The sequence below is a fragment of the Strongylocentrotus purpuratus genome, unplaced genomic scaffold (assembly GCF_000002235.5).
Source record: "Strongylocentrotus purpuratus isolate Spur 01 unplaced genomic scaffold, Spur_5.0 spur5_scaffold_16, whole genome shotgun sequence".
Lineage (NCBI taxonomy): Eukaryota > Metazoa > Echinodermata > Echinoidea > Camarodonta > Strongylocentrotidae > Strongylocentrotus > Strongylocentrotus purpuratus.
The window spans coordinates 13,737,217-13,762,295 of NW_022145601.1; the positions used below are offsets into that span (position 1 = coordinate 13,737,217).

Here is a 25,079-nt window from a genome sequence, read left to right on the forward strand (position 1 = left end):
CATGAACACTGACACTGCATCGCTCGGGAACTCGTCTGTGATACTCCACTAAAACCTTCCCAAATCCACCATGGCTGAACCAGTGTAAGTCTTCATTTTTATTAATTTCAAGAAGTATAACATAAATTGGGTCGTTTATCACAATGTGACGGAGAATTAACGTATAACGAATCATTTTTCGCTGTGAACATGATGATTGTGTTACCCGAGGCCGAGTCGCAGTCGCCGCGCCGACGCATGTCCATGGGTGCCCATCCCACCCTTGGAATCCCCAGGCCAGTGGATCCGGCTGGCAGAATGCCGCAGCTCTGTTGATGCGGCGATTTTGTCCCTCACGCATGGATACGTCCATTCAATTTTCAGACACTCAACAATAGTACTTTTATACTGTACATTTAGATCTAGACTAGTCACTGTGACTATGCAAGTTTATTTAGCCAACACCTATTTCAGATGTTAACTGTTTATCATGAAAACTGCTTACATGTAGTTATCCCTCATTGCATTCTTACTTAGATAATGACCAGCTCAAATAAATAGTGCCTAGATTAGAAATAGAATCTTGATCTAACTTAGATCTACAACTTACAAACTTGTACAATCATAAAAATTGCTGAGTAATGCCAACCACAGCCAAAGGGCATAGCATTAGCAATAAACGAGTTGTTATCACAACTTTGATTGCAAACTTTCACATGAATTGTATCATAATGTGAATGAAGATGTAATTTTAGACACATTTCTGCAAGGATTTTAGAAAAACAGATGTGTTTGAAGATGAATGTGATGAAAGAATACCTCATTTAGGTTTTCTGCGTACAACGTTGTGCATGCCTCCGTTGATCGTTGATTGTGTGTGTTTGTACTTTATTATCTGACAGTAATCACAATAATTTATCACGATCTTCTAGCGATTTCAAGAGTGGATCATTACAAAAGTCATAAAATTATTGTTAAATAAAACCTTTCCCTGTATTTTATTGTATACAATATTTGATTTTGAACAGGGACCACCTTGTTTAAACAGAACTGTTTCTGTGTCGCGTGCCCATTCAGATGAGAAATTAAAGCACCCTCCATGCTAAGCTGGTGACAGCCCTTGCCTTTTCAAATCTTTGGGTGATCTATGCAGGATGTGTTTATGGGAGGAGGACGTACATTTGTTCATATACAATTGTACATTTGGTGATTAAAGAATATAAACATATAGAAATGTATACAGAGTATTCTGGACTATAGACCCTTACACGTATGCCCAACGATCATAAACTACTTTTCTGTTCGTATCTTGACTACATCTATTTCTGGAACAGTGTAATTGCTGAGAAACTAGATTTCCCTAATTCTGCTTTTGAGAACATTACTTCCTTGTTTTTGTTAGGCCAGTATTGGGAGGAGGGTGAGAATTGAGAAATCTCAAATCTGCTTTCGTTTTGGATTTATACGTGTACAATGGCCCTGACTACTGGCCTGTGAAACTTACAGGAAATAGTGATCTACATTTCCTAACAATAGGATCTATAGATACAGGTCACAAATGCTCAAGTACTGCACTGTAATATTTAGTTGTGGTGCAATTTATGCAAATGAGTTGAAAAGCGTGTTTATTGTCCAAGGCTTAGTTTGGATATGGGGAGTGTTGCACTGTTAGCTGAGCTGTACTGGTACTGAATTAGAGTTTCATTCTTTTCATAATTCACTGTTAAAGGCTAGGGTGCACAGTCACACCCCCAATTCATTCTTAAATGGCAGTGCATGACTTCTATTAGTATAATTATTATTTTCATTCATAGTCTACTGTACAAATGCATAATTGAAATCTTTTCAGTTTATTCCTCTTTTTCCCTCTTCAAAAATTCTTTTCTGTTTACTTTTCACCAGTCTTCATAGTTCATTCATGCTAAATGGAAGAATCTTATCAAGTGTTTTTAAAATACTATACTTGCATTTATCCCTAACTCATTGCTCATAGGAGCTGGGTGTTCTTGTATTATGCCCCATGGGAACCAGAGAATTCAGTAGTCCAAGGGTTAATGTCCTATACATGTAGTTTAACCAAGTATACCAACTCATCATCATCATCAGAAGGAGTTGGTGCATGTAGTGTTTTACCTACTAATTGCTGCAAAATCACTTTTGTTAAGATGTGAAATGGCAAACCATACATACATTTGTTGACTAATTAGCAATCTCAAAACAGTTTCAAAGTGAAAATGGTCCTTTTCCATTTCATCCCATTTCTTGCTGGAGAGTCAAACCAGGAAGTTAAAGCCTTATTCTCTGTAATCGCTGCCTGTATCCTGTTTCAAAGTCCCATTCCCCAAATTTTAGCTACTGTTTTGTTGTGGTTTCCTTTGTGAAAATAGTTTGATGGATATTTGCATCCATTTGTTTGGTATTAAATCATTCAGGAAATAAAGTGTGCAACAACTGTTTGCTTCGGCAAGAAGGGTGCTGACTCATTGTGAGATGATCTCGGCCCATTGCAATTAGTTTCAAGTACATGTAGGGGCCACAATAGGCCATTTTCATAATGCAACCAAATGTAAATGTAATGCATACTGTAACTCTCAGTGTATAAGGCGCACCTGTGTATAAGGCGCACCCCTATTTTAGGGGCAAAAAAAGAAAGAAAAGAAAACCCACGCGGGGGAAGGACTTTCATTTAACATCGAGGTGCAGTTGAAGGCATCGATTTGTGCTTATGAACTTGTCACAAATGATAGTAACAATGTCGTTTTTAGAAGAGGTGTATAAGATCATTAATGTAAATTAAAAACAGTAGAGTACCTAGGATAGAACCTTGTGGTACGCCATGTGTAATGTAATTGAAGACAAATTTGAGGAATTATTATTATAAACTACATATTGAGATCTATTAGAAAGATTACTTTCAAACCAAGATGACAGACAAATTTGAGTGTTGTTGTACATGTAGTTCCCGAGTGGTGAGTCAACACACAGATTACTGAGCTTTTTTTTTTTTTTTTTTTTTTTTTGTATCTGTGTATAAGATGCACCCCTGACTTGCAATTTTTTTTCAGCGGCAAAAAAGTGCGCCTTATACACAGAGATTTACAAGGTAAGTCTTTGTGAAGTGCCTCAATACAAATTATTCCATTCACCTGATAAGAATATAATAGTATTTCAGTAGACAGAATGTGAACCACATACATTAATTGTTGCCAGGTAAGACAAACATTATGGCTTGACCAACCTAGCAAACACTTAATATATGTAGTTTGCATTGTTACTATTGAAATACTATTATTCTTATCAGGTGAATGAAATAATTTGTATTGGGGCACTTCACAAAGACTTATACATTAAATTTGGTTTCATTACGAAAATGGCCTATTACCCAGTCCCAGACTCATGCCAACATGACCTGGTTGACATGATGTAAATTAGCAGCTTAACAAACTTACCAGGTAGAACTTTATGGGAACAAACATTGCTTTGGGATTGTAAGATGAATATATATCAGGTCCCTCTACACAGTCAAATAAAATGTCAATTTTCAACCTTATCACTAAAGAGTTTTATACAGCAATTGAGAAAAGTGAAAAGGGAGTCACATTTACCCCAGTCTTACCTACATGTTAGGTATAATGGAAATATTGTCTGAGGAATGAAGAGGAACAAAGTGCTTTGCATAGATGTACATGTACATATACAGTTGTACAAATTTAGAATGGCTTACCGTATACCGACATGTTTCGAATCCCCTCACATAATAATATGATTAGAACTTGCATCAGCTGTATTAACTTAGAGTAAGAAGGGTACAGGCTGTACGTCCAGTGTGTGTTAATGGAGACTGTAATCTAATTTCTAGAGGGCATTCTTGCAATTTCAAAGTCACCATGAATTTCAGACTCGAGTGAACAGCCACCTTACTACCCACCGGTACATTGATTTGTACACATACTGTACAACTGGTAATATCTAATACAGGTTGCAAGTTTAATGTATGATTTAATAACTGGGCTATCAATTAAGTACATTGTAAAAATAGTTAAACTTATTCATTTTTAAAATGCCCAGTGAGAGAATGTGACTTTTCATTTTTGATTAGGTCTGATTTTCCTCAGTAATAATTGCCAGGATATTAAATTTTATACCAAATGCTGGACTACATGATCTTTTTTTATGAAGAAGACTATATGGAACGGGTGGCAACAATTTGTTAAATGTTGTGAAATAAATTCAAATGCTAAAGTGGAAGCGCTCTGTACACCTCAGGCTTGAGACTTTTGATTTATAATAAAGATAACATTCACACTTACTGGAATACAAATAGTGAGCACTATCAATGGATGATTATGTGTGGACTGCATCACCCCCACATTGCCATAGCAACCCCTTTATCATCCTCTCCTGTCCAGTAGATGTTCTGTATACATACATGTACAGTGTACATGTTCAGTATTCTACAACCTGCAAGCAAATCACAGTCATGCATCCTGCATAGCCCAGTGGCCAAGTTAGATATTGCGGCTGAAATTGAAAACGGGTTGTGATTTCTTTTTGATGGATTGCTCTGATTAAGGTAGCGCCTTCCTTTCTGAAGCCTCATTCATGCACCTTGCACGGGCAATGTACATGTAAATAAGGGCACTACTTGCAGCTGGGCATTCTGAAAGTGGTTAAAAATAAATACTATCTCTGTTTAACAATGGAGGTATCCCATTGCAAGGTGACTTTGATAAAAAAGTGTTTTATTAATGATTTAGGGTTCGTGGTATGTTTTTTGTTGAGATGACATGTTAAAGGGCTGATTGATTAAATGATATGCACCAAAAAAGAAAAAATCCATAGCAAAAGTTAATCTGGATACATACACACAATTCAATTATTGATTGCATAAATATACGTGTATATTACACTGTTTGTCTGGAAAATTTGTAATTTTACTAAGTTGTGCTGTATGATACCAGTGTGTGATTTCTGTCAACCAAAGATATCTTAATCCAATGGAATCATTGATTTACTGATATTCATAAGCAAATTTATTTTCATAGAACAATTTTTTGATGATTATCATACAACCATCATGAATTCAGCTGAGGAATATTACCAGTTAATCCTTAACTCTCATGTACATGTTGAGATTGGCTTTAGATATATTGTCTCTAGGCAAATGATGCTTGGTGAACTTTAAACCCTCAGCATGAGAACCAACAAATCTTTTGAAATCAAATTATGAAATCAATTACAATGTGGAGTCAAATATTTGTTTTCTAGTTAATTTGTATTTAATTGAGATATACGTCATGTTTTTTGTTTTTTTCCTTCTCTTCAGTGAAAAAAATACATGGGGGCTCGGGACGAAGTAGCTCCCGAAATGCCAAAAAGAGCCGCCGAAAGTCATAAAAGAGCCCCCAAAAATTTGCATTGAGTTCAATGCAAAACAAATTAAAGAGTGGTATTTTCATGCAAGCAAGCTTGAAAAGTAGCCCCCCAATTTTTTCAGTATTTTTCCCCTGCTTCTCTTATCAATCATTGTTATTTTTCTCCTTCTCTTTTCCAGTGCTGATATTGCCCTTATTGGGTTGGCCGTTATGGTGAGTGGTTTAGATAAAGTTGATAAATTAAATTAATTTTTTTTAAATTAAATTAGTTAATGAATTACCCTTGTGTTAACATTTATTTTAATTACATGCAGGACAGAACTCCTGCTTCTATCACAGAAGTGCAAGTTTTTTGGTTTGTCTAAAGAATTTGTATTCAGAGCTCTAGAAAATATCCCAGATGCATGATCAAAGAAAGAGCAAATAATTATACTGTATATGCTTTACCCAATTTTATTAATAGAGCATCTCAGAATAACAGAAATAAATGTTTCAAATCCCTGCGAAGAATTCGCTACTAAAATCATACAGTGTAATGTACCATTCTTATGGTAGGTCTACTTATAATGTTATATAACACACATCCCTGTGTGATCTCTGAGTCTTAAAATGACATCAATAAATTTTGAATTATTTTTTCATTAAAAAATACCGGTAATAGAAAATCACGCTTCAGGTTCTTTAATAGTGCATTTAATCTTTTAAACTTCTGGTTAAAGACATACCGGTACATGTACTTGCATGTGATTATGAATTTAATCTATTTTCTGTATTCTCAAATTTCTAGGGCCAAAACCTCATCCTGAACATGAACGATCATGGCTTTGTGGTAAGTTGAAATAAATCTGGTGATTAGAATTTCATGGTGACTTTTCATGCGTTACAGTTTATAAACTTATTTTCTTTTTGCCATGTTTATATTGCTACATCGTAAAATGTGATGTTTGATCACTGCTATATGATTACGAAAGTATTTGTGCCCATATTAGATGCTAAGATGTTGTTTAATTTAGTACGATAGACATGTAATATACATGTAGACGTTGTTGCTTCATATGTTAAATATTATTTTATGGGGAAACAAATTACCAAAATATATATTATCTCTTTTTTCTTTTTCTTTTATTTACTCTATGAATAACTGGGTTCCATTATTTAGGTTAGAAATGAATTTGAAATCTTATTAGATATATATTCATATGCTATTTTGAACATTACAATGGCCCCAAACCATGACAACCTGAAATCATGCCTGACTGCAAGATGGCTAACTGTACAATCGATTGATAGTACATGGCCATAATGGACTTCCTGGAAACTGATAAAATGATATGTTTTTCTAGGAGAAATTTTAGATGATTACCTAAATATTTAACTTCTTCTAAATAACCATATTTTTGTTGTACACTTATAAATGAGTGTGTCCAAAGACCCCTAGAGATACATGTATGCAAGGAACAGTATCTATTACAAGTTGACAAATTATTTGTAGAGGTGTCGTGGTCGAGTGGATAAGTCACCGGAGTGTAGATCACAAGGTCCGCGGTTCGAGTCCCGCCGCGGCACTAATGTCCTTTGGCAAGATATTAATCTACATTTGCCACACTCAACCCAGGTGAGGTAAATGGGTGCGCTGATTATGGCTGCCGAAGCTAAAGCTGGGCTAATAATATCCAAAGCTCTTTGGAAGCGCATAGAGATGTTATTTCATAACGTATTATGCGTTATACAAGAACTGAATATTATTATTAGTACCGGTATTCTCTTTCATCTGTTGTATGTAGGTATGTGCTTACAACCGTACTGTAGAGAAGGTTGACCGTTTCCTGGAGAATGAGGCCAAGGGGACCAAGGTGGTCGGAGCTAAGTCCCTGGAAGAGATGGTCAGCAAACTCAAGAAACCTCGTCGTGTCATGATGCTGGTCAAGGCGGTAGCGCTGTGGACGCCTTCATCGACAAACTGGTAAGGCTAATCATTCTAGTTTTAGTAGTTTTATGACTGAGTTGTTACTACAGTACTTCTATTACTACGTCGATACTTGACAGGATCCATAAGTCAGGATATGACGCCAAGGTTACTGGGGTGTGCAGGTGGACCACTACACCAGGGTTTCCCCCTACTTTTATACGAATAGTGCAGTGGGTTCTTATCGGCGGTGACTCTCCAGTACCTGGGGCCTCCATTTAACGTCCTATCCGAGGATTGGAGTGTCTATGAAAAAAGGGGAGGGGCACCTTAAAGGTACTATGTCCCTTTTGCAGCCAACCTCAAATGCTGTAGAACTTTGCAGGAATTATGAATATATCATGTATGTCCTATATGTGAAATTTAAACGTTAGCAGTGTCCTCATATTCAAATTATGCAAGGAAAACCGTTTACTTGCTAGACTTCACTGTCAGACACTATTGAGTGACTGACTGGCTTTTTTTCTTCTTTGGTAATAACATACATGAAAAGAGTTGTAAAGGGTACATGAGTATTTGTCTACATCAATAACCCACTTCTTGTGATGGCCAAAATTAAACTGATTGAATCTTTGCGCAGCATAAAACGTATGACCATTCGGTACAATTGTCTGAAAATCAAGACTATTACTTTTGGGCTCTATAGCCCTAAGTCGATTTGACAACTAATATTCATTATTTTCCCACTTGAAGACATTTTCAAGCCCCACCTTTTTTAGGGAAGTTCTAAATTAGTATTATCTTTCAAATGCAGTTGGAATTTAACTTTTTCATTTTTTTGACCTGCAAATGGGACATAGTCCCTTTAACACACAACGCAGGCTTCAGTGCAGTTGTTATTAGTTTACTTGACTGAGAAGAGGTACAGTACGTGCTTTTGTATAATTTATAAGGGGGGGGGGGGCTGTAGCTTGAAACATCATATACACAAAGTTTGAAGATGGTGATCCAACATTTGCTCTGGCAATAATTGCTCCACGCTTTTTTTTTGAGAAAAAATACAGGGCTTAGGGTTGAGGTTAGGGTTGCCATTTGGTTGTACTTTGTAAAGTGTTGTAAGGTTGAAATTAGAAAGTTAGTTACTGTAGACTGTAGAAAATTCACCAGAGAGCAATTGTCGCTGAAGCGCCTGTTTTACAACCTTGTACATGTAGACACAATAGAAAAGTGAGTGTTGACAGTTGAGCAAATAATCACAATTAAGTCTAAAATTATAGTTTTGAGCAAAATGCCTGAGTAAACCCTTGAAGAGCATTACATGCCGATGCGCTACATGTATTACTGTATGCTGTCTATAGCATAACCTATTTACAAATAATACATGTAGGCCATTAAATGTACTTTACAAAGAACAGTGGGGGGAGGGGCATGGAGAAATTGTATCACATTCACTGTAATCACTACTGTTCCCATCCTACCATACCCATCCACCCGGTCTTCTGTAAAACATTGTTCACACATAATGTAACTTGATGAACACCACCTAGAAATCCTCCATGTACAACTTACATGTGCATGTTTATAGGGAGCTTTGTTGCATCCAGATATTTTCTTTCTTTTCACTCTACTTGCCGTTCTTGTATAAAAAATAGTCTCAACAATTTTACAGTGTACATCCTTATGTGTGAATGATACCTAAAGAGAAAAAAAATATATAAATATTATCATGCCACAATTTCCAATTCATTATGGTTTTGTTGACATTGTCTGTCAATGTCAGATGTCTCTTCAAAGTTCAGACTTTCTTTTATTGTTGTTTTTACTCCGAGAGTGTTGTCCATGCTATCATGGGCAAGGTCATCATATCACGACCTAGCTTCACAGAATGATTTCTTTGTTAAAAATCACTGGCTTGTGTTTGTGGCAACACAAACTATATTAAATAGGATGATAACTGGGAACAAGTCAAATTTTAGAATAAACAGTGCTCAAGGATGCACAACCCTGGGTAACTGCGTAACTACATGTACAATGTACATGTAGATGTGGCACAAGTGATATGGAATATATTTGAATGTACATAGATATGGTCATACATGTACTTGTAGATGATATGTATAGATTCATGTAAATCCCTTTGGCCTGGGAAATTGTTAAAGGTAAAGACCAGTTCTGGAAACGCACCCCTCCCGAAAAATGAAATGGAAGCTTTTATTACCAATCATGTGAAAGAATATCTGTTTTGACTAATACTTAATGATACAAATTTTGCAGAGAAACAGCCCACTAATTGATATATTTGGCAAAATATTATATCTATTTGGACCTGATAGATATAACGCATGTGTCGCGCAGGTGTCGCGTAGTCCCATATACATGTACATCTTTCTGTGTATAGTGCTTGTAACTTTACCAAGACTGGGCCAAATTTCTTATCATTTTGATGATTCCAGAACCTTGCAGTACACACCAATACTTATGCTAGATGATCAACCTTTTCTGATCAATTCCACAACCGCATGACCATAACTGGTCTTTATCTTTAAAGTATGATCAGTTTGGTTTCCTTCGTATCAGCATGCTACATGTAAATGTATGCTTGTACATGTTCACAGAATTTTGTGAAATGTGCCTGTACCAGCAGCTTAAATTCAATATACCGGTATGCTAACTTTGTAAATTGTACACCATTTCAATTTTAGTCATTCAAAAATGGTGAAACTCAATCGGACTGAGTTCTTTATGTTGTGTAGCATTGGACATGATTAGTCTTTACACAGAATATTTGCTCAATAGCTTTGTGCAAATACTTAGACTTCATCTTATTTACATGCAGTCTAGTCTAATTTAAATTGCTTCATGTGCCGTTTGTAGATCTTTTATTTGCATTTGAATAGAGGTCAATGTCCGTAAGAGTTGCTTTGTCATTTCTTCACCTGGTTCACACGTTTATCGGTGATTATATTATTGCTGAGTCATGTAATTCACGATATTTTACTTCCTGGACATACATGTACAGTTACATGTACATCCCTCCCTTTGAATGTCATATTAATTTCTAGCTGCCAAAATTTGAGCATAATCGGACCATATATTTTGTGGACTTGAAAAGATGTTTTTCTTGAGTTTCTTCTTACAATTTGATTCAAAATGAGGTTCAATATATTGAAGTTTGATACAGAAAAAATGAACTTTGACAAACTCTGTTGCCTGTTACAGCAAACCGTACAAAAAACAGGTGGATTTTGATTAACCTAAGAGTAATCCTAATGATGATTTCTTTTCATGTCCATTATGACAACGCTTTAAAAAAAACCCTAGCCTCATTAAAATGCAATCTAGTCTTTTAAAGTTATATCATATACTCTGTATATATCTTTTATTTGCATGTAGAGAGAGGTCAATGTCCTTAAGAGTTGCATTGTCATTAACATGCTTCATACATTAATCAGTGATTTTATTATTGCTGTGTCATTCCCAATATATTTCTCGACTTCCTTGTGGACTTGTGGACTTGAAAGAAAAAGAAAAAAAAAAATCTTTCCCCCCCCCTTCTTCTTTCAATGGTTAATTAAAAATGAAGCTTACTATTGTGAAGTTTGATAGAGATACAATATAAATTTGAAACTGTGTTGCCTAAGGAGATTGCGAACCATGAATGAAAAACAGGTGGATTTTGATTAACCTAAGAAAAAATGGGTGGATTTTTTATTAACCAAGTAAAGAATAATAATCCTCGTGACAAATCCTTTTCATGTCTCTTGTAACAATCTTTAAAATAAATACAACGTCACTCATCTCACGTGTACATGTGCAAAATGGATGAGGATTTTCATGCTTAAAGTTGGCAACTTTTTATTCACCCAGAATATAATCTCAAGTCATGAAATTTATTTTGTATACCCTATATCTCATCTGGTGATGATAAAAAGATTTTGTGTATACACTCTATTGTTTCTTGGTATATTTCACCAAATAGAATTATGAAATCCATTTTAATACAGACGGTGCAATGTTAGTTATAATTGTTTCAATGTGTTTTGATTTTTATAAAATTGTGTGTTTATTTCTTTTTAGGTTCCTCTCATGGAGAAAGGTGATATCATCATTGACGGTGGAAACTCTGAGTTTCAAGACAGTCAGGTACGTTTCGGATTTTACCCCATTGACTACATACTCAATGTTCTCATCCTCATAGGCTATATACAGTCAAACCTGTCTATAGTGACCGCCCAAGGGAAACACTAAACGTGGCCTTTGTAGACGGGTTTCTTCAGTACATGATTCAATGAGAAACCATTCAATGAGAAACCAATTAAGGGAAACAACAAATGTGGCCTTTGAAGACAGGTGGTCTTTGTAGACATGTGGTCACTAAAGCAGGTTTGACTGTATAGGTGCCACTTGATTCCATGTAGGCAATGGATGTAAGAGAGGTTCTTATGATGGTAGTATCAAAGTGCTTGGAACTATTGCCATTTTTCCTCTTTTCACACACATACCAAGGACTTTGTTTACTAAATTACTTTTCTTTCCCCTCCCTATCTATGCCTGCAATAGATACTCATCATCCTTGTGCTTGTGATTGACCCTTATTGGTGATAAGCTCAGATTAAATGTATGAATTGTGCTAAAATATTTTATAATTCTAAATAATTGACAAAAGATTTTCTCGATCCAATTCATGTTTGCTGGTTCCATTAAACCTGAAGTGAGGACTAAAGTCATGTTAGACAAGGTGAAAACTTCAAACCCTCAAGCATTGTCAGGTTTAAACTTCTAATCAGGGAGCCGTTTCACAAAGCCCTTTTTCCATAACAAATGACGAAAATCAGTGACAAATCTGCTGATAACCAATCAGAAGCAAGGATTTCACTAGTTTATAACAAAAAACTGTCATTTGTCACTGATGACAAGTTTTGTGAAATGGGGCCCTGGTAACTCTTTGTAGACCTTTCTGTCAGTAATTTTGATGGTGATATTACTTTTTTTTAAAACTTCTTCCAGAGGAGGGTGAAGGCTTTGGAAGAGAAGGGCTTGCTCTTTGTCGGTAGTGGTGTTAGCGGGGGTGAGGATGGTGCCCGCTATGGCCCCTCCCTCATGCCAGGGGGTTCCCCTAAGGCGTGGCCTTTCATCAAGGATATCTTCCAGGGAATCTCAGCCAAAGTTGGGTCTGAGCCTTGCTGTGATTGGGTAAGTACAGGGTGCTGATTGTCGGTAGTGACTTTAGTGCTTTACAGGAAAAGACCAGAAGTATGCTTTCTGGGAAGTGGGAGATGATAAGTTTCTTTAAAGCCTGTCTGTCCTAGTTTGGCCAGGATGGATTAGACCACCCAGTGTGGTCACTGACAGATGGTTATCTCATCAACTCAGCTCTCAATTAACATAGGGGACCAACAGGCACCTAAGCCATGTTTTCTATATAGAGGGAGCAAGTAGCTACAAGTAGTGAAGTAGGGCTTTAATTTGCATAAACAGAGTCAAGAATGTTTTGGATGATATCAGGGGGTGGGGGGGGGGGGGGGGTCCTTGATACATAGGATAGGGAGAGATGAGAATTGTGATCTTGTATACCGGTAATGCAGCCCTGTCAAAGTACTTATATTGATGTACAGGGAGGGGGGTCGGGTCGGGAATCTTTCTTATTCTCTACTACACTTATAGACAGTTCATGTTTCTTTAGATATGATTATTTTGAATAATGTTTGTTTCTATCCTTTAGGTCGGTGAGGATGGAGCAGGTCACTTTGTGAAGATGGTGCACAACGGTATCGAGTACGGTGACATGCAGCTGATCTGTGAGGCCTATAACCTCATGAAGGACGTGCTCGGCATGACATGTGATGAAATGAGTCAGGTGAGAATTGTTCTTTAGATCTCTCTTGCTCTTACTCTCTCCTTTCTCTTTAATTTCCTTTCTCTCATGCTCCCCCTCTCTCTCCCTCTCTCTCTCCATCTCTCTTTCTCCATCTCTCCTACCTTTTCTCTTCTATTTTATAGTTTCATTTGTGTTTCAATTTTATTTTCAATATATTTTTTGTCTTCAAATTTAATCTCTGTAACTGTTTCTTTTAGCTTGTTTGGACCTCTTTCGGCCAATCTTTATCTCTCCCCTCTCTCTCTCTTTCCTTTTTTCTCTCTGCCCCCACTCTTTGCCTTCTTTCATTTCTCTCTATCTCTCTTTTCATTCTAATTCTACTTCCTCTTTTGTTTTTAATCTGCTGTTATTTTTTATCGTACTTCTCTGCATTTATTGAATTATTTCAGTTTGGACATATATTCTAATTTTCATCATAAGCCTTGTTTAGACATGCCGTGGTAAAACGCTGCGGTTTTTGCTATGTTGACGTAAAATTCAATACGTTTCACATATCTGCATCTTTAATACGACACAGAGCTAAGTGAATATGCACAGGACTTTTTTCACACATACTCCAGAAAGAAAGATTACAATGAGTCCTTTTCAGGACTCCCCAATCCTCCCCCTCTCTTACATGGTGCAACAGCAAGCCTACTGTACTGTATAGCAATTTTGTTGTGCGCAGTTGCCAATAATTTACACATAATACAACCGCAGCAGTTTGTTTTTGGGGCAGTTACTGTTTACCGCAACATAATAATTATAATAATACATAAGATTTATAAGGGGCCAAATCCACTTGATAATCAAATGCTCAAGGTGCAGCTGGTGCAAAAGATGAAATACATGATAAATTTATACAAAAGTGACATATCTGAACATACTTTTATTCTTTGTCCTTACCAGGTGTTTGTTGAGTGGAACAAGGGAGAGCTTGATTCCTTCCTGATTGAGATCACCAAGGACATCCTGGCCTTCAAGGATACAGATGGATCCCTCTTGTTGAGAAGATCAGGGATAGAGCAGGGCAGGTAGGTGACCTTTAACCTCTCACCTTTAACCTCTGACCTTCATATTAGTACTTTAACAGGATCTGTTATATGCACATATCCATCCCAGAGGATGTGCAAACGCCTCATGGCTTACCCTTACTTTGTCATTGTGATTATGTTCCAGGGCTCCGTCTTATAAAGAGTTATGTGCGATTGATTAGAATCAATTGCAAGTCCTCTAATCATTCTCAGGTTTGCAGGCTCCTATCTCTTATGTCCATAGTTGCGATTAATCACAACTGTTTATAAGACGGGGCCCTGATATTGCATTTTTATTGTGAGAAATCGTAGTCTAAATGATGAAACAAGTAAGTTTAGTTAAGATCAATTACATTTTAGTTCTCCTCCTTGTCACTTTTTTAAAGTGGCCATATAAGGGACTACCTGAACTCGGTTTCATTTCTTCTTTTTTTTTTCTTCCTCCCTTGACCTTGTAGAAAGGCACAGGAAAGTGGACGGCTATCTCTGCCCTGGATTATGGCATGCCAGTCACGCTCATTGGTAAGTCTTAAAGAGTTGAGTTCTGGTCAGGCAATTGCATTGTGAAAGAAACGTTGTGGAGTCGATCAGAAACGGTTGATCATCTAGCATTTAAGTATTGGTGTGTACTGCAAGGTTCTGGAATCATCAAAAGGATAAGAAATTTGGCCCAGTCTTCGTGAAGTTACAAGCACTGTACACAGAAAGATATATATATGGGACTACGCACACGTGCGCGACACGTGTGTTTATCTCTCACACACCAATAGATGAACTAATTTACCAAATATATCAATTAGTAGGCGATTTCCTGGCAAAATTTTTATCATTGTGTATTAGTCAAAACATACTCTTTCACATGATTGGTAAGAAGAGCTTCCATTTAATTTTTTGAAATTGGGGCATTTCCAATACTGGTCTTTACCTTTAAAGAGTTGAGTTCTGGTCAGGCAATTGCATTGTGAAAGAAACGTGGAATCGATCAGATAAAGTTGATGATGTAGAACCTGATGTAGAAAGTTATCAGGTATTTGTTATATGATTTGTTTCAGGTGAGGCTGTGTTTGCCCGCTGTCATCCTCCTTCTTCTTAGTTTTATTATCATCATAATTTTCATCTCCCTCCTTCCCCCCTTCTTCTCCTCTTACTCCTCCTCATCTGCAAAGTAACATTCTTTTTATGCCTCCGGTACGAAGTAGCCGGAGGCATTATGTTTTCGGGTTTTCCGTCCGTACGTATGTCTGTACGTACGTACGTCCCGTTCTCGTGATCGCGTTATCTGAAGAACCGATAAATGGATTCCTGCCAAACTTTGGTCATGTATTTATCTTGCAGAGCCGATGAACTGATTAGATTTTGGGGTCACGAGGTCAAAGGTCAAAGGTCACAGGGCTCATTATGTATGCAAAAACAGCTTGTGATCGCATTATCTGAAGAACCGATTAATGGATTCCTGCCAAACCTTGGTCATGTATGTATCTTGCAGAGCTGATGAACTGATAAGATTTTGGGGTCACGAGGTCAAAGGTCACAGCGCACATTATGTATGCAAAAACAGCTTGTGATCGCGTTATCTCAAGAACCGATTGATGGATTCCTGCCAAACTTAGGTCATGTATGTTACTTGCAGAGCCGATGAACTGATAAGATTTTGGGGTCACAAGGTCAAAGGTCACAGCGCACATTATGTATGCAAAAACAGCTCGTGATCACGTTATCTCAAGAACCGATTGATGGATTCCTGCCAAACTTAGGTCATGTATGTTACTTGCAGAGCTGATGAACTGATTAGATTTTGGGGTCATGAGGTAAAGGTCAAGGTCATGCGGCTCATTATGTATGCAAAAATAACGTGTGATCGTATTATCATTAGAACAGATTGATGGATTCCTGCCAAACTTAGATCATTTATGAATCTTGCAGAGCCAATGAACTGAGTAGATTCTTGGTTCATAAGATCAAAGGTCATGGGCTCATTACATGTATGTATGCAAAAATAGCTTGTGAAAGCATTCTCATTAGAACTGACAGATGGATTACTATTTAACTCAGGACATCTTGCAGAGCCAATGAACTGAGTAGATTTTAGGGTCATTAGGTCAAAGATCAAAGGGTCATATATGTATATGGGAAATTGCTTGTAATCACGATATTCTGAGAACATGTTAATGGATTACAATTGAACTTGAATTTGAAAAATTTCTTCCGTTTTGGTTTGTAAAATTGCTCTATGAAGGAGGCATCATTTTCGACTGCGCGCAGTCGAATTCCATCTAGTTTTATTATTTCTACAAACCTCCTCATCCTTATAATCCTAATAATGATTTTAATCATCCGTATTATCATCCTCCTCCTCCTCCCCCTCCTCTTCCCTTCCTCCCCCCTCCTCTTCCCCCTCTCTCCTCCCCCTCCTCCTCCTCCCCCTCCTCCTCCTCCTCCTCCTCCCCCTCCTCCCCTCCTCCCCCTCCTCCCCCTCCTCCTCCTCCTCCTCCTCCTCCTCCTCCTCCTCCTCCTCCTCCTCCTCCTCTCCTCCTCCTCCTCCTCCTCCTCATCCTTCCCCTCCCCCTCCTCCTCCCCCTCCTCATCCTCATATCCTCCTCCTCCCCTCCTCCTCCACCTTCCCCTCCTCCTCCTCCTCATCGGCATCTTCACCACTATTTCCATACTGAATGATTTGATTTGTTTCAGGTGAGGCTGTGTTTGCCCGCTGTCTGTCATCCATCAAGGATGAGCGAGTGGAAGCCAGCAAGCAGTTGAAGGGACCTGATGCACCAGCATTCTCAGGAGATAAGAAGCAATTCATTGAAGATATCAGACAGGTATAAGAGTCCTTTATTTATTTATTTATCTATCTATGTATCTATCTTGTTATGTATGCATGTATTCATTAATTTATTTATTTGTTTTTAATTGTATATTTTTAAAATTCATTTATTTATTTGTATTCATTTATTTTCCTCTCTTTACCTTTGTGTAATACTTGAAAGATTTTCTCTATTCTCATTCACTTTTAAACATTCAATTATTCTGTCCTATTCTGTCTGACTATTTGTACAATGTTTGTACCCTAGATTAACATCTTGTTATATTTCCCTTTATCCTTCTGATTTTTGTTCTGATTTTGGTCAGACTGAGGCCGAGGCTGTCATAGATTTGGTTTATTGTATTTTCCCGCAGGCCCTGTATGCTTCAAAGATCGTATCCTATGCTCAGGGATTCATGTTGTTGAGGGAAGCAGCCAAGCAATTCAACTGGAATCTCAACTACGGAGGAATCGCTCTGATGTGGAGGGGTGGATGTATCATCCGTAGGTAAGGTCATCCATCTCACCAACAAGATAAGCCTCTTGCATAACAATAAGGGAGTTTTTAGATAGCACATGGTACAAATGACCCCAAATATCCACAGATCTTTTACACATGGAGAAGTTCCACTTTGTACACTTTGAAATAATCACTCCTACAGCGATGAAGGTGCTACATAAATTTCCTTAGTTTGTTCCCCTTTTCAAAGAATACTTCCACCTGTGTATCATGATTGGCCTTTGTTGTTCCCACCACATTATGAGTAGTACATGTTTATTTTATATCTTTGTTATATATATGTAGATTACACATGTTGATTGTACTACAGTCAAACCTGTCTATAGCGACCACCCAAGGGAAACACAAAAAGTGGCCTTTGTAGACAGGTTCCATTAGTACATGATTCAACGAGAAACCATTTTCAAGGGAAACAACAAATGTGGCCTTTGTAGACAGGTGGTCACTAAAGCAGGTCTGACTGTACTTTGTTTTTAATCAAATGTGGAAATAAATTTGAATTGAATTGAATTGAATTGAATTTAATCCTTTCTTTCTAGTGCATTCTTGGGTAACATCAAGGCAGCCTTTGAGAAGGACCCCAACCTCACCAATCTCTTACTCGATGACTTCTTCAAGAATGCTATCCATAAATGCCAGGTCAGTGACAAATATTTATAATCCTTGTACAGTGTATTGCTTACTTTTAAAGCGAAGGGCCAATGTAAAAAAGAGGGGTTTGCCTGCCGCTACCACACAAACTTAATATACAGAGATACTGGCAAAAAATTAGATGAAAAAGATATTTCCAAAAAAAAAACACCTTTTTGGCTCAAAAACTTTATTTATATTTCACATACTCAATGACTCAATGAAATTGATATTAACCTAAAAGGTATTTTTATTATTCATCTTTTGACACCTGCGTGCACTGTTGAAAAAATATGTTTTTCAAATTTATTGTGTTTTGTCTATAACCAACCAATGTTTTATATTGTTGAAGAAGAATAACCCACTGAAGAAGCAGTGAGGCAGGCATGCCCGCCAATTACTTATATTATATACATGCAGGCGCGTACGTGGGGGGGGGGGGGGGGGGGGGGGGGGGTCAAACCTCCCCCCTCAATTTTTTTTAGTGTGTGTGTGTGTTTGGAGGAACCCCCCCCTCCAATTTTTGTCTCGCCTGCGTAGCAAAAAGCGAGACATAGGCGCCGCTTTTCCGGTGACGGCGGCGTCAACATCAAAAACTTAACCTGGGGTTAAGTTTTTGAATTTTTGATATAATTAGTCAATGAAACTTTGACTACAGGGTAATCAAGTATCCCCAATTATGTGAGTAGAAGTTCAGATCACAAAGTCAAGGTCAAAGGTCATTTCAGGTCAACAGACTTAGACTATGTTGTAGCATCATCATCGAAAAGTTAACTTAAGGTTAAGTTTTGTGAATTTTTGATATAATTTTGAAAGTATAAGTTCTTAGTCAATGAAACTTGGACTATAGGGTTATCAAGTCTCCCCAATCATGTGAGTAGAATTTCAGGTCACTAAGTTAAGGTCAAATGTCATTTAAGGTCAACAAACTTAGACTTTGTTGTGGCATCAACATCAAGATTTTCAAAATGCTTTTTCTTCGTTATTTTTCAACCAATTTTGATTCTGATTGTTTCATATGATAGGGCTAGGAGGGGGATTTAAAACTTCTACACAGAATCGTGAAATTCATTATCTATGCTAATTTATGCAAATTTATTCGAAATCACAAAAAATGCTTCTTCTTCATTTCTCGACCGATTTTGATTTAGTTTGCTTTATCTGGTAGAGCTAACTTTGGTACACACTAAACTACTACACCAAATTTTGAAATTGTTCTCCATTAATTAATTATGGTAATTAATGCAAATTTATTCCAAAAATAATAAAAATTGCTTCTTCTCCCTCATTTCTTGACCAATTTTGATTTGGATTGCCTTATCTGGTAGAGCTAAGTTTGGAACACTAGACTTCTACACAGAATTTTGAGATTTTGCTCCATTGATTAATTATGGTAATTTATTATGGTAAAGTTATTCCAAAAATCACAAAAAATGCTTCTTCTCCTTCATATTTCGACCGATTTTGATTTGGTTTGCTTGATATTGTAGAACTAACTTTGGTACACTAAAATTCTACACAGAATTTTGAAATTGTTCTCCATTAATTAATTATGGTAATTTATGCAAATTTATTCCAAAAATAACAAAAATTGCTTCTTCTCCCTCATTTCTTGACCAATTTTGGTTTGGTTTGCCTTATCTGGTAGAGCTAAATTTGGAACACTAAACTTCTACACAGAATTTTGAGATTTTGCTCCATTGATTATTTATGGTACTTTATGCAAATGAAATGAAATTATGTCCCTTCCAGGGCATCAATTTTTTATTTTTTGACCAGATCAAAAGTGTACCACATAAAATTTACGATATTTGTTGTTGCGAGATGCGGATGAGTACTACGTCATTGACGTTCTGGTTTATCCTATTGAATTGCGTTATGCAGGCAAGACTGCCGAGAGCGTTTCCCTTGTTTTTTAATATGATGCTAACGTGTGACTAAAAAAATGTGCTCTCCCCTCCCCCCATGTATATATCTTTAAGGGATAAAGGATTTTAGTTTGATTTCACATTAAGTAAACCTTCCTGTAGTGAACAAACTTTAATAATTGTTTTATGAATCTGTTCAACTAAATTATCAATCCTAACATTGATTATCCTTGTATTCTGAATCCTTTCACCAGGCATCATGGCGAAAGGTCCTAGCTGCGGCTGTCATGCAAGGAGTCCCTACTCCAGCTTTCAGCACCGCATTGGCCTTCTACGATGGCTACCGTTCAGCTCGCCTTCCAGCCAATCTCATCCAGGTTAGTGTTTGTACCTATAAAAACGTTTTGCAGTAGCTGCATCAAAGACTTGGAACAGCATCCCTCTTTCCATAAGGGAAATTACCTGTCTTGCCACCAATCAAAAGATCCCTCAAAACTCACCCTTTTCCCCAATGATCTATGCTGTTTATTTTGAAGCTCAAAATTGAAGTATTATAAGTTGAGCATTGGCTGTTTGCTTTGAATTACTCAACATTTTGTGTATTTTATTATTTTTTTCTTCAGGCTCAGCGTGACTACTTTGGTGCACACACCTACGAGCTTCTCTCTGCACCCGGCAAGTTTGTCCACACCAACTGGACAGGCCACGGAGGAAACGTCTCCTCTTCTACTTACGACGCTTAGAGTCCTTCTTCCACTCTTATCGGCACATCTCCAACAAGCACACTGCCCTCAAGACCATAAGGGAGCATCTCCAAATAGAAGAATTTAAGTTGAAAAGGGTAGAGTGAGATGTTGTATTCCTCGTACACAGAGGAGTATAATAACAATACAAAATCTTATTCCTATAGCCCTAGGTGTTCATACACCCATGTTTTGTTGTTGTTGTGTTGTGTTTTTTTGGGGGGATAGGGTTCATATAATATGCTTATGATGTTTGTAACATGTAAGTCAGCATACAAAAATGACTTCACCTGGAAAGGAGAAAAGAGTTGTGCTTGTTGGATGTACTCTAGCTGATGTAGCTGTAATGTCGATATCATGTAAATGGTGATATATAATTTTATACTACAGAGATATTAAAAGATTAGTTGATATGTAATATTTTCACAAGATTTTGTATCAGATTGCAAAGCAAAACTTTTGTCAGAGATGACCTAGGAACGGTGCATTAATGTTGTTAGCTTTAAGTTGGTATATGCATAGCTTGGTTTAACCATAACTTATTTGATGTCTCTGATTGTTTTTTATCGTTTAGCTCACAAACTTACGGGAACAAGGTTCACTTAGAAGTAAATGTCGAAAGATTTCAATTTGTATGGCACACTATTTTTTCTCATTTTATGATATTTCTTTGAAGTAGATAGAGAGCACACTATTTAGTCAATGAGGTATTTTTGTATAAATTTGCTCCGTCTCGATGCAAATGTAGTCAGGCTTTGTATGCATTAAATGTTATGCTGACTTTAAAGATAGTTGAAAACAGCCGAGTACTTGCACAATCTAATTTAGTACTCAATGAATGTGATACATTAGGATTTGAAGTTCATTTATTCCTCTTCGCATCATACAATCAAAAATGAGTTTCATGTTTGAAATAATGTCTGTTTAATTATATGGAAATTTCTCATAATCAAATTATGTTTGGGGTGGGGCAGGAGGACTTTTTTTCCCCAGCTTTATTTCAAAATACCATTGTCATACCTTGGATATCAGTCCTTGGAAGTAGGCATAAAGTTATACAAAACTTATTTGCCCCTCGGTGTCCGCATTGTGTTTTGTGAAATTTTGGTATTTTAAAAGTGCTTTTCCTTGGTGAATAACGTGTGCATGTCAGCATTGGCATTGTAGATTAACATTCCACTGTATGATTAGACCAGGGGCCTGTTGCACAAAACTTACCATTGATGGTAACTACCATGGAAACCTTGATTTTGATTGGCTGTTGAGCCCTGTTACCATGGTAGTTGCCATTGATGGCAAAGTTACCATCAATGGTAAGTTTTATGCAACAGAGCCCACTAGAAATGTTGTAACTGATCAGGTATCAATTCTTTGAGTTATTGCTGTAATAATTTTTTTTAGAGCTGAGTAGAGAGATCTGACTAATACATGTAAGTCATGTTTGCTATATCAAATACAGGATTGGAAAATGGGATTGGTTTTAAGCAGAGAAGTGAGTTTCTGGTACAGGTAAATTGTCATTACACATGCCAGGCAAACCTACTTGTATAACGGAATGGAAAATTGGCTTTTCAACTTATACCTATGTTCATGCCAGGAATGCACAGTTCAGTTATGCAATGTATGAATCAAATATTTGTGTAAATGCCAGGAATGTATGTTGTGTTCAAGTGATCATGATGGTATGGCCACTATCGAGAGTCTGACTGAAAATTCAAGAACAAATTGACTGGTGGTTATAAAAAAGACATGTCCTCAATGATTTACGATTTGTTATGAAAAGCTTTGGGTAAACATCATAAGGAAGTACACTAAGATTTTTAGATAAAACAACTCTGGAAGTCCATTAGGACATGTCCCTTATGGGAAGCAAGGAAGACAGAAAATACATTCTGAGCATTGACGAGAACTGATATACACTGTACACTGTAGGGAATATCTCAACTTCAGTTTCAGTTCATGCTTCCTTTTCAAGTCTAAATATTTTGGTTTTGATGGCAGATTTTAGTCTGCCAACAATCAATGCTGTATCAACATTGCTCTACATATATACATGTACTTATAATAAGCCTGCAGAACACTTTGAGTGCTGTATCCTTTTCATGCTGAAAATCCTCTTTGTATTGAGGCTTAGAAAATATATGTTTCCTCTTCAATTTCTTGATAAGTATCCCAGAACTCATCTTGAAAAGCCAACTCAGATCATGGAAAAATCTATAATTTTGTCATTTTTGTCATCAGAACATCAAAATGTTAGTGTCTTTGCTGTAAGCGAAATGAACCTTGAATGTTGCTTAGGAATGTAATGAGACAATAAACTATTTCCCACTTGATTAAGCAAGTTACTAATTACTTCTTTACTTTTCTTTTTTTGAACATTCATTTAGGTTGTGTAACTAGATCAGTACTAAACATTGTATTGTCCTATGCAAATCATAGTGGATTTGAATGTGTATAATGAATTACGGACTCTGATAATTTGCTTCACAGCCAACTCTATTGTACCCATACTCACATGTACAAGAGTTTCTCTAGACCAACTTTTCTAATTGGTTCTGGTGCCGTGTATTTTGTGTAACGCTGCAAGCTTATCATGAAAAATAAAAGAGAAATTGAATCAATATGATAATCTAGAATTGATGATTTTTGTGTGTACATGTACATTTGTGTGTGAAATATCCCCCATACCTTCCTCAAACATTTGAAGTTGTATTAGATGCAAAAGCTTGACAAGTACTAAAGCTGTGGCTTCATGAAAATCTATTTTCAGAATTTCTCAATTATTTCTTCGTAAGTATTGGCTAGATAAAATAGATTTCCTATAGGGACTCGGTGTTATTTTGCTCTGATTCGTAATGTTATGAATCAGAGCAAAATAGCACCGAGTTCCTACAGGAAAACTAATCAGATGGTCATATCTCGGCCAATACTTAACATATTCAACATATTTCAGAAAATGAAGAACAAATTGAGAAATTCTAAAAATAGATTTTTGATGACGTCACACTTCGTAGAGTGGGGAAGTGTGACGTCATCAAAAATCTAGCTAGTAATGTAGTAATCTGCATGGTACCTGAAAGAAACGTATTAAAGGAATGAAATGAGTGACATGTTGATATATATATATATCCTTTCATCCAACATTGTTTTTTATTGAAAAGAGAATGTACAATTACAACATTATTTCATACTACAGATATAACAATAATCTGACAGATAGGTGGACAGAATATCATCATCAAAAATATATATAACTGTGAAAATTGAAAGGTAATGATTCTGATAATCTGACTACAATTTTTTGAGGCTACTAATCATCTTTAAAAAAACAAAAATCATTTGAGCACAGCGAGTACGTATAAAATCAACTAGAACAAACTTTCTGTGGATTCACATTCAAAGGAATACATGCATTTAGAAAATAAAGGATAGCATAAGAATCCCCCACACAGACCCTAAATCAAACTTCAAATCCATGCATGCCCCTTTCTAAGAGCGTGTATTAAAGAGAGGGCAAAGACAAAACAAAGCCAGGCATTGATTTTACCCCCCCCCCAACTGTTCAGTTGAAGATGTATTTATACATCATAATGCTAGCTATACACAGAAGTGCCTACATGTATATACATGTATCACACTTTTTACTGTTATTTGCCATTAAAATGTTCACATGATGAACACAAAATCATCAGCAAAGCTTTAAACAGTTCTGTTTTTTTGTATCATACTTCCCTTCGCTATCTTATGAAATGCACTTTTATACCATTCTGACTTAAGTATTTTGTAGCCAGTTTTCTATAAAGCGTGTTCCCAACAAGGAAAACAACAAAAATATATTAATTCAACTTTCTAAAAAAAAATCTTAAAAACAACAAAGCATGACTTCACAGTACAAATGGTTTATAAAACTTGTAAACACATATATAAAAATAAGCTGAACTGAACTATAATAACTGTGAAGGTGTTTTTCTAAATTTGATCTGACTGCTAGTACCAGTAGTATTGTTCTTTACAACTTTGATTCAAAGTATATATATTCCTTTGTAGCACTACAACCGAAGAGGATGAATTCAACGTTCGGTGCTTGACTATTGCCAAAGTATGTCTTTGTTTGTATACATGCTACTGTGCCAAGATGGGTTTTCTGCATCAAACAATTTTTAAAATCTAAACGGCATGTTCAAGGGAATGAACTTGATACAAGACAAAATAGTTGAAACATTTATCTACATGTACAAGTGCAGTATGCTATAAATCTGAAAATTGTAATATATATGACTTCTTTCATATAGAATTTGTTCATAAATCATATTTGATCAGCCAATGATTATTAAAAATAATCTGCTCTATAGGCATTTAAGTTG

At 36.6% G+C, this 25,079-nt stretch overlaps 1 protein-coding gene across 1 annotated transcript; it reads left to right on the plus strand.

Moving 5' to 3' along the window:
• On the plus strand, positions 1-23,348 carry LOC575941 (6-phosphogluconate dehydrogenase, decarboxylating). The gene is given in 16 exon segments (XM_003727879.3): positions 1-84; positions 5,534-5,567; positions 6,142-6,183; positions 7,139-7,280; positions 7,283-7,317; positions 11,338-11,403; positions 12,268-12,453; positions 12,983-13,117; positions 14,027-14,122; positions 14,125-14,151; positions 14,610-14,673; positions 16,840-16,970; positions 17,329-17,462; positions 18,014-18,113; positions 20,227-20,349; positions 20,596-23,348. Coding segments are annotated over 16 exon segments (1,449 nt in total). The 5' UTR covers positions 1-70; the 3' UTR covers positions 20,716-23,348.
• Positions 23,349-25,079: the final 1,731 nt, after the last annotated feature.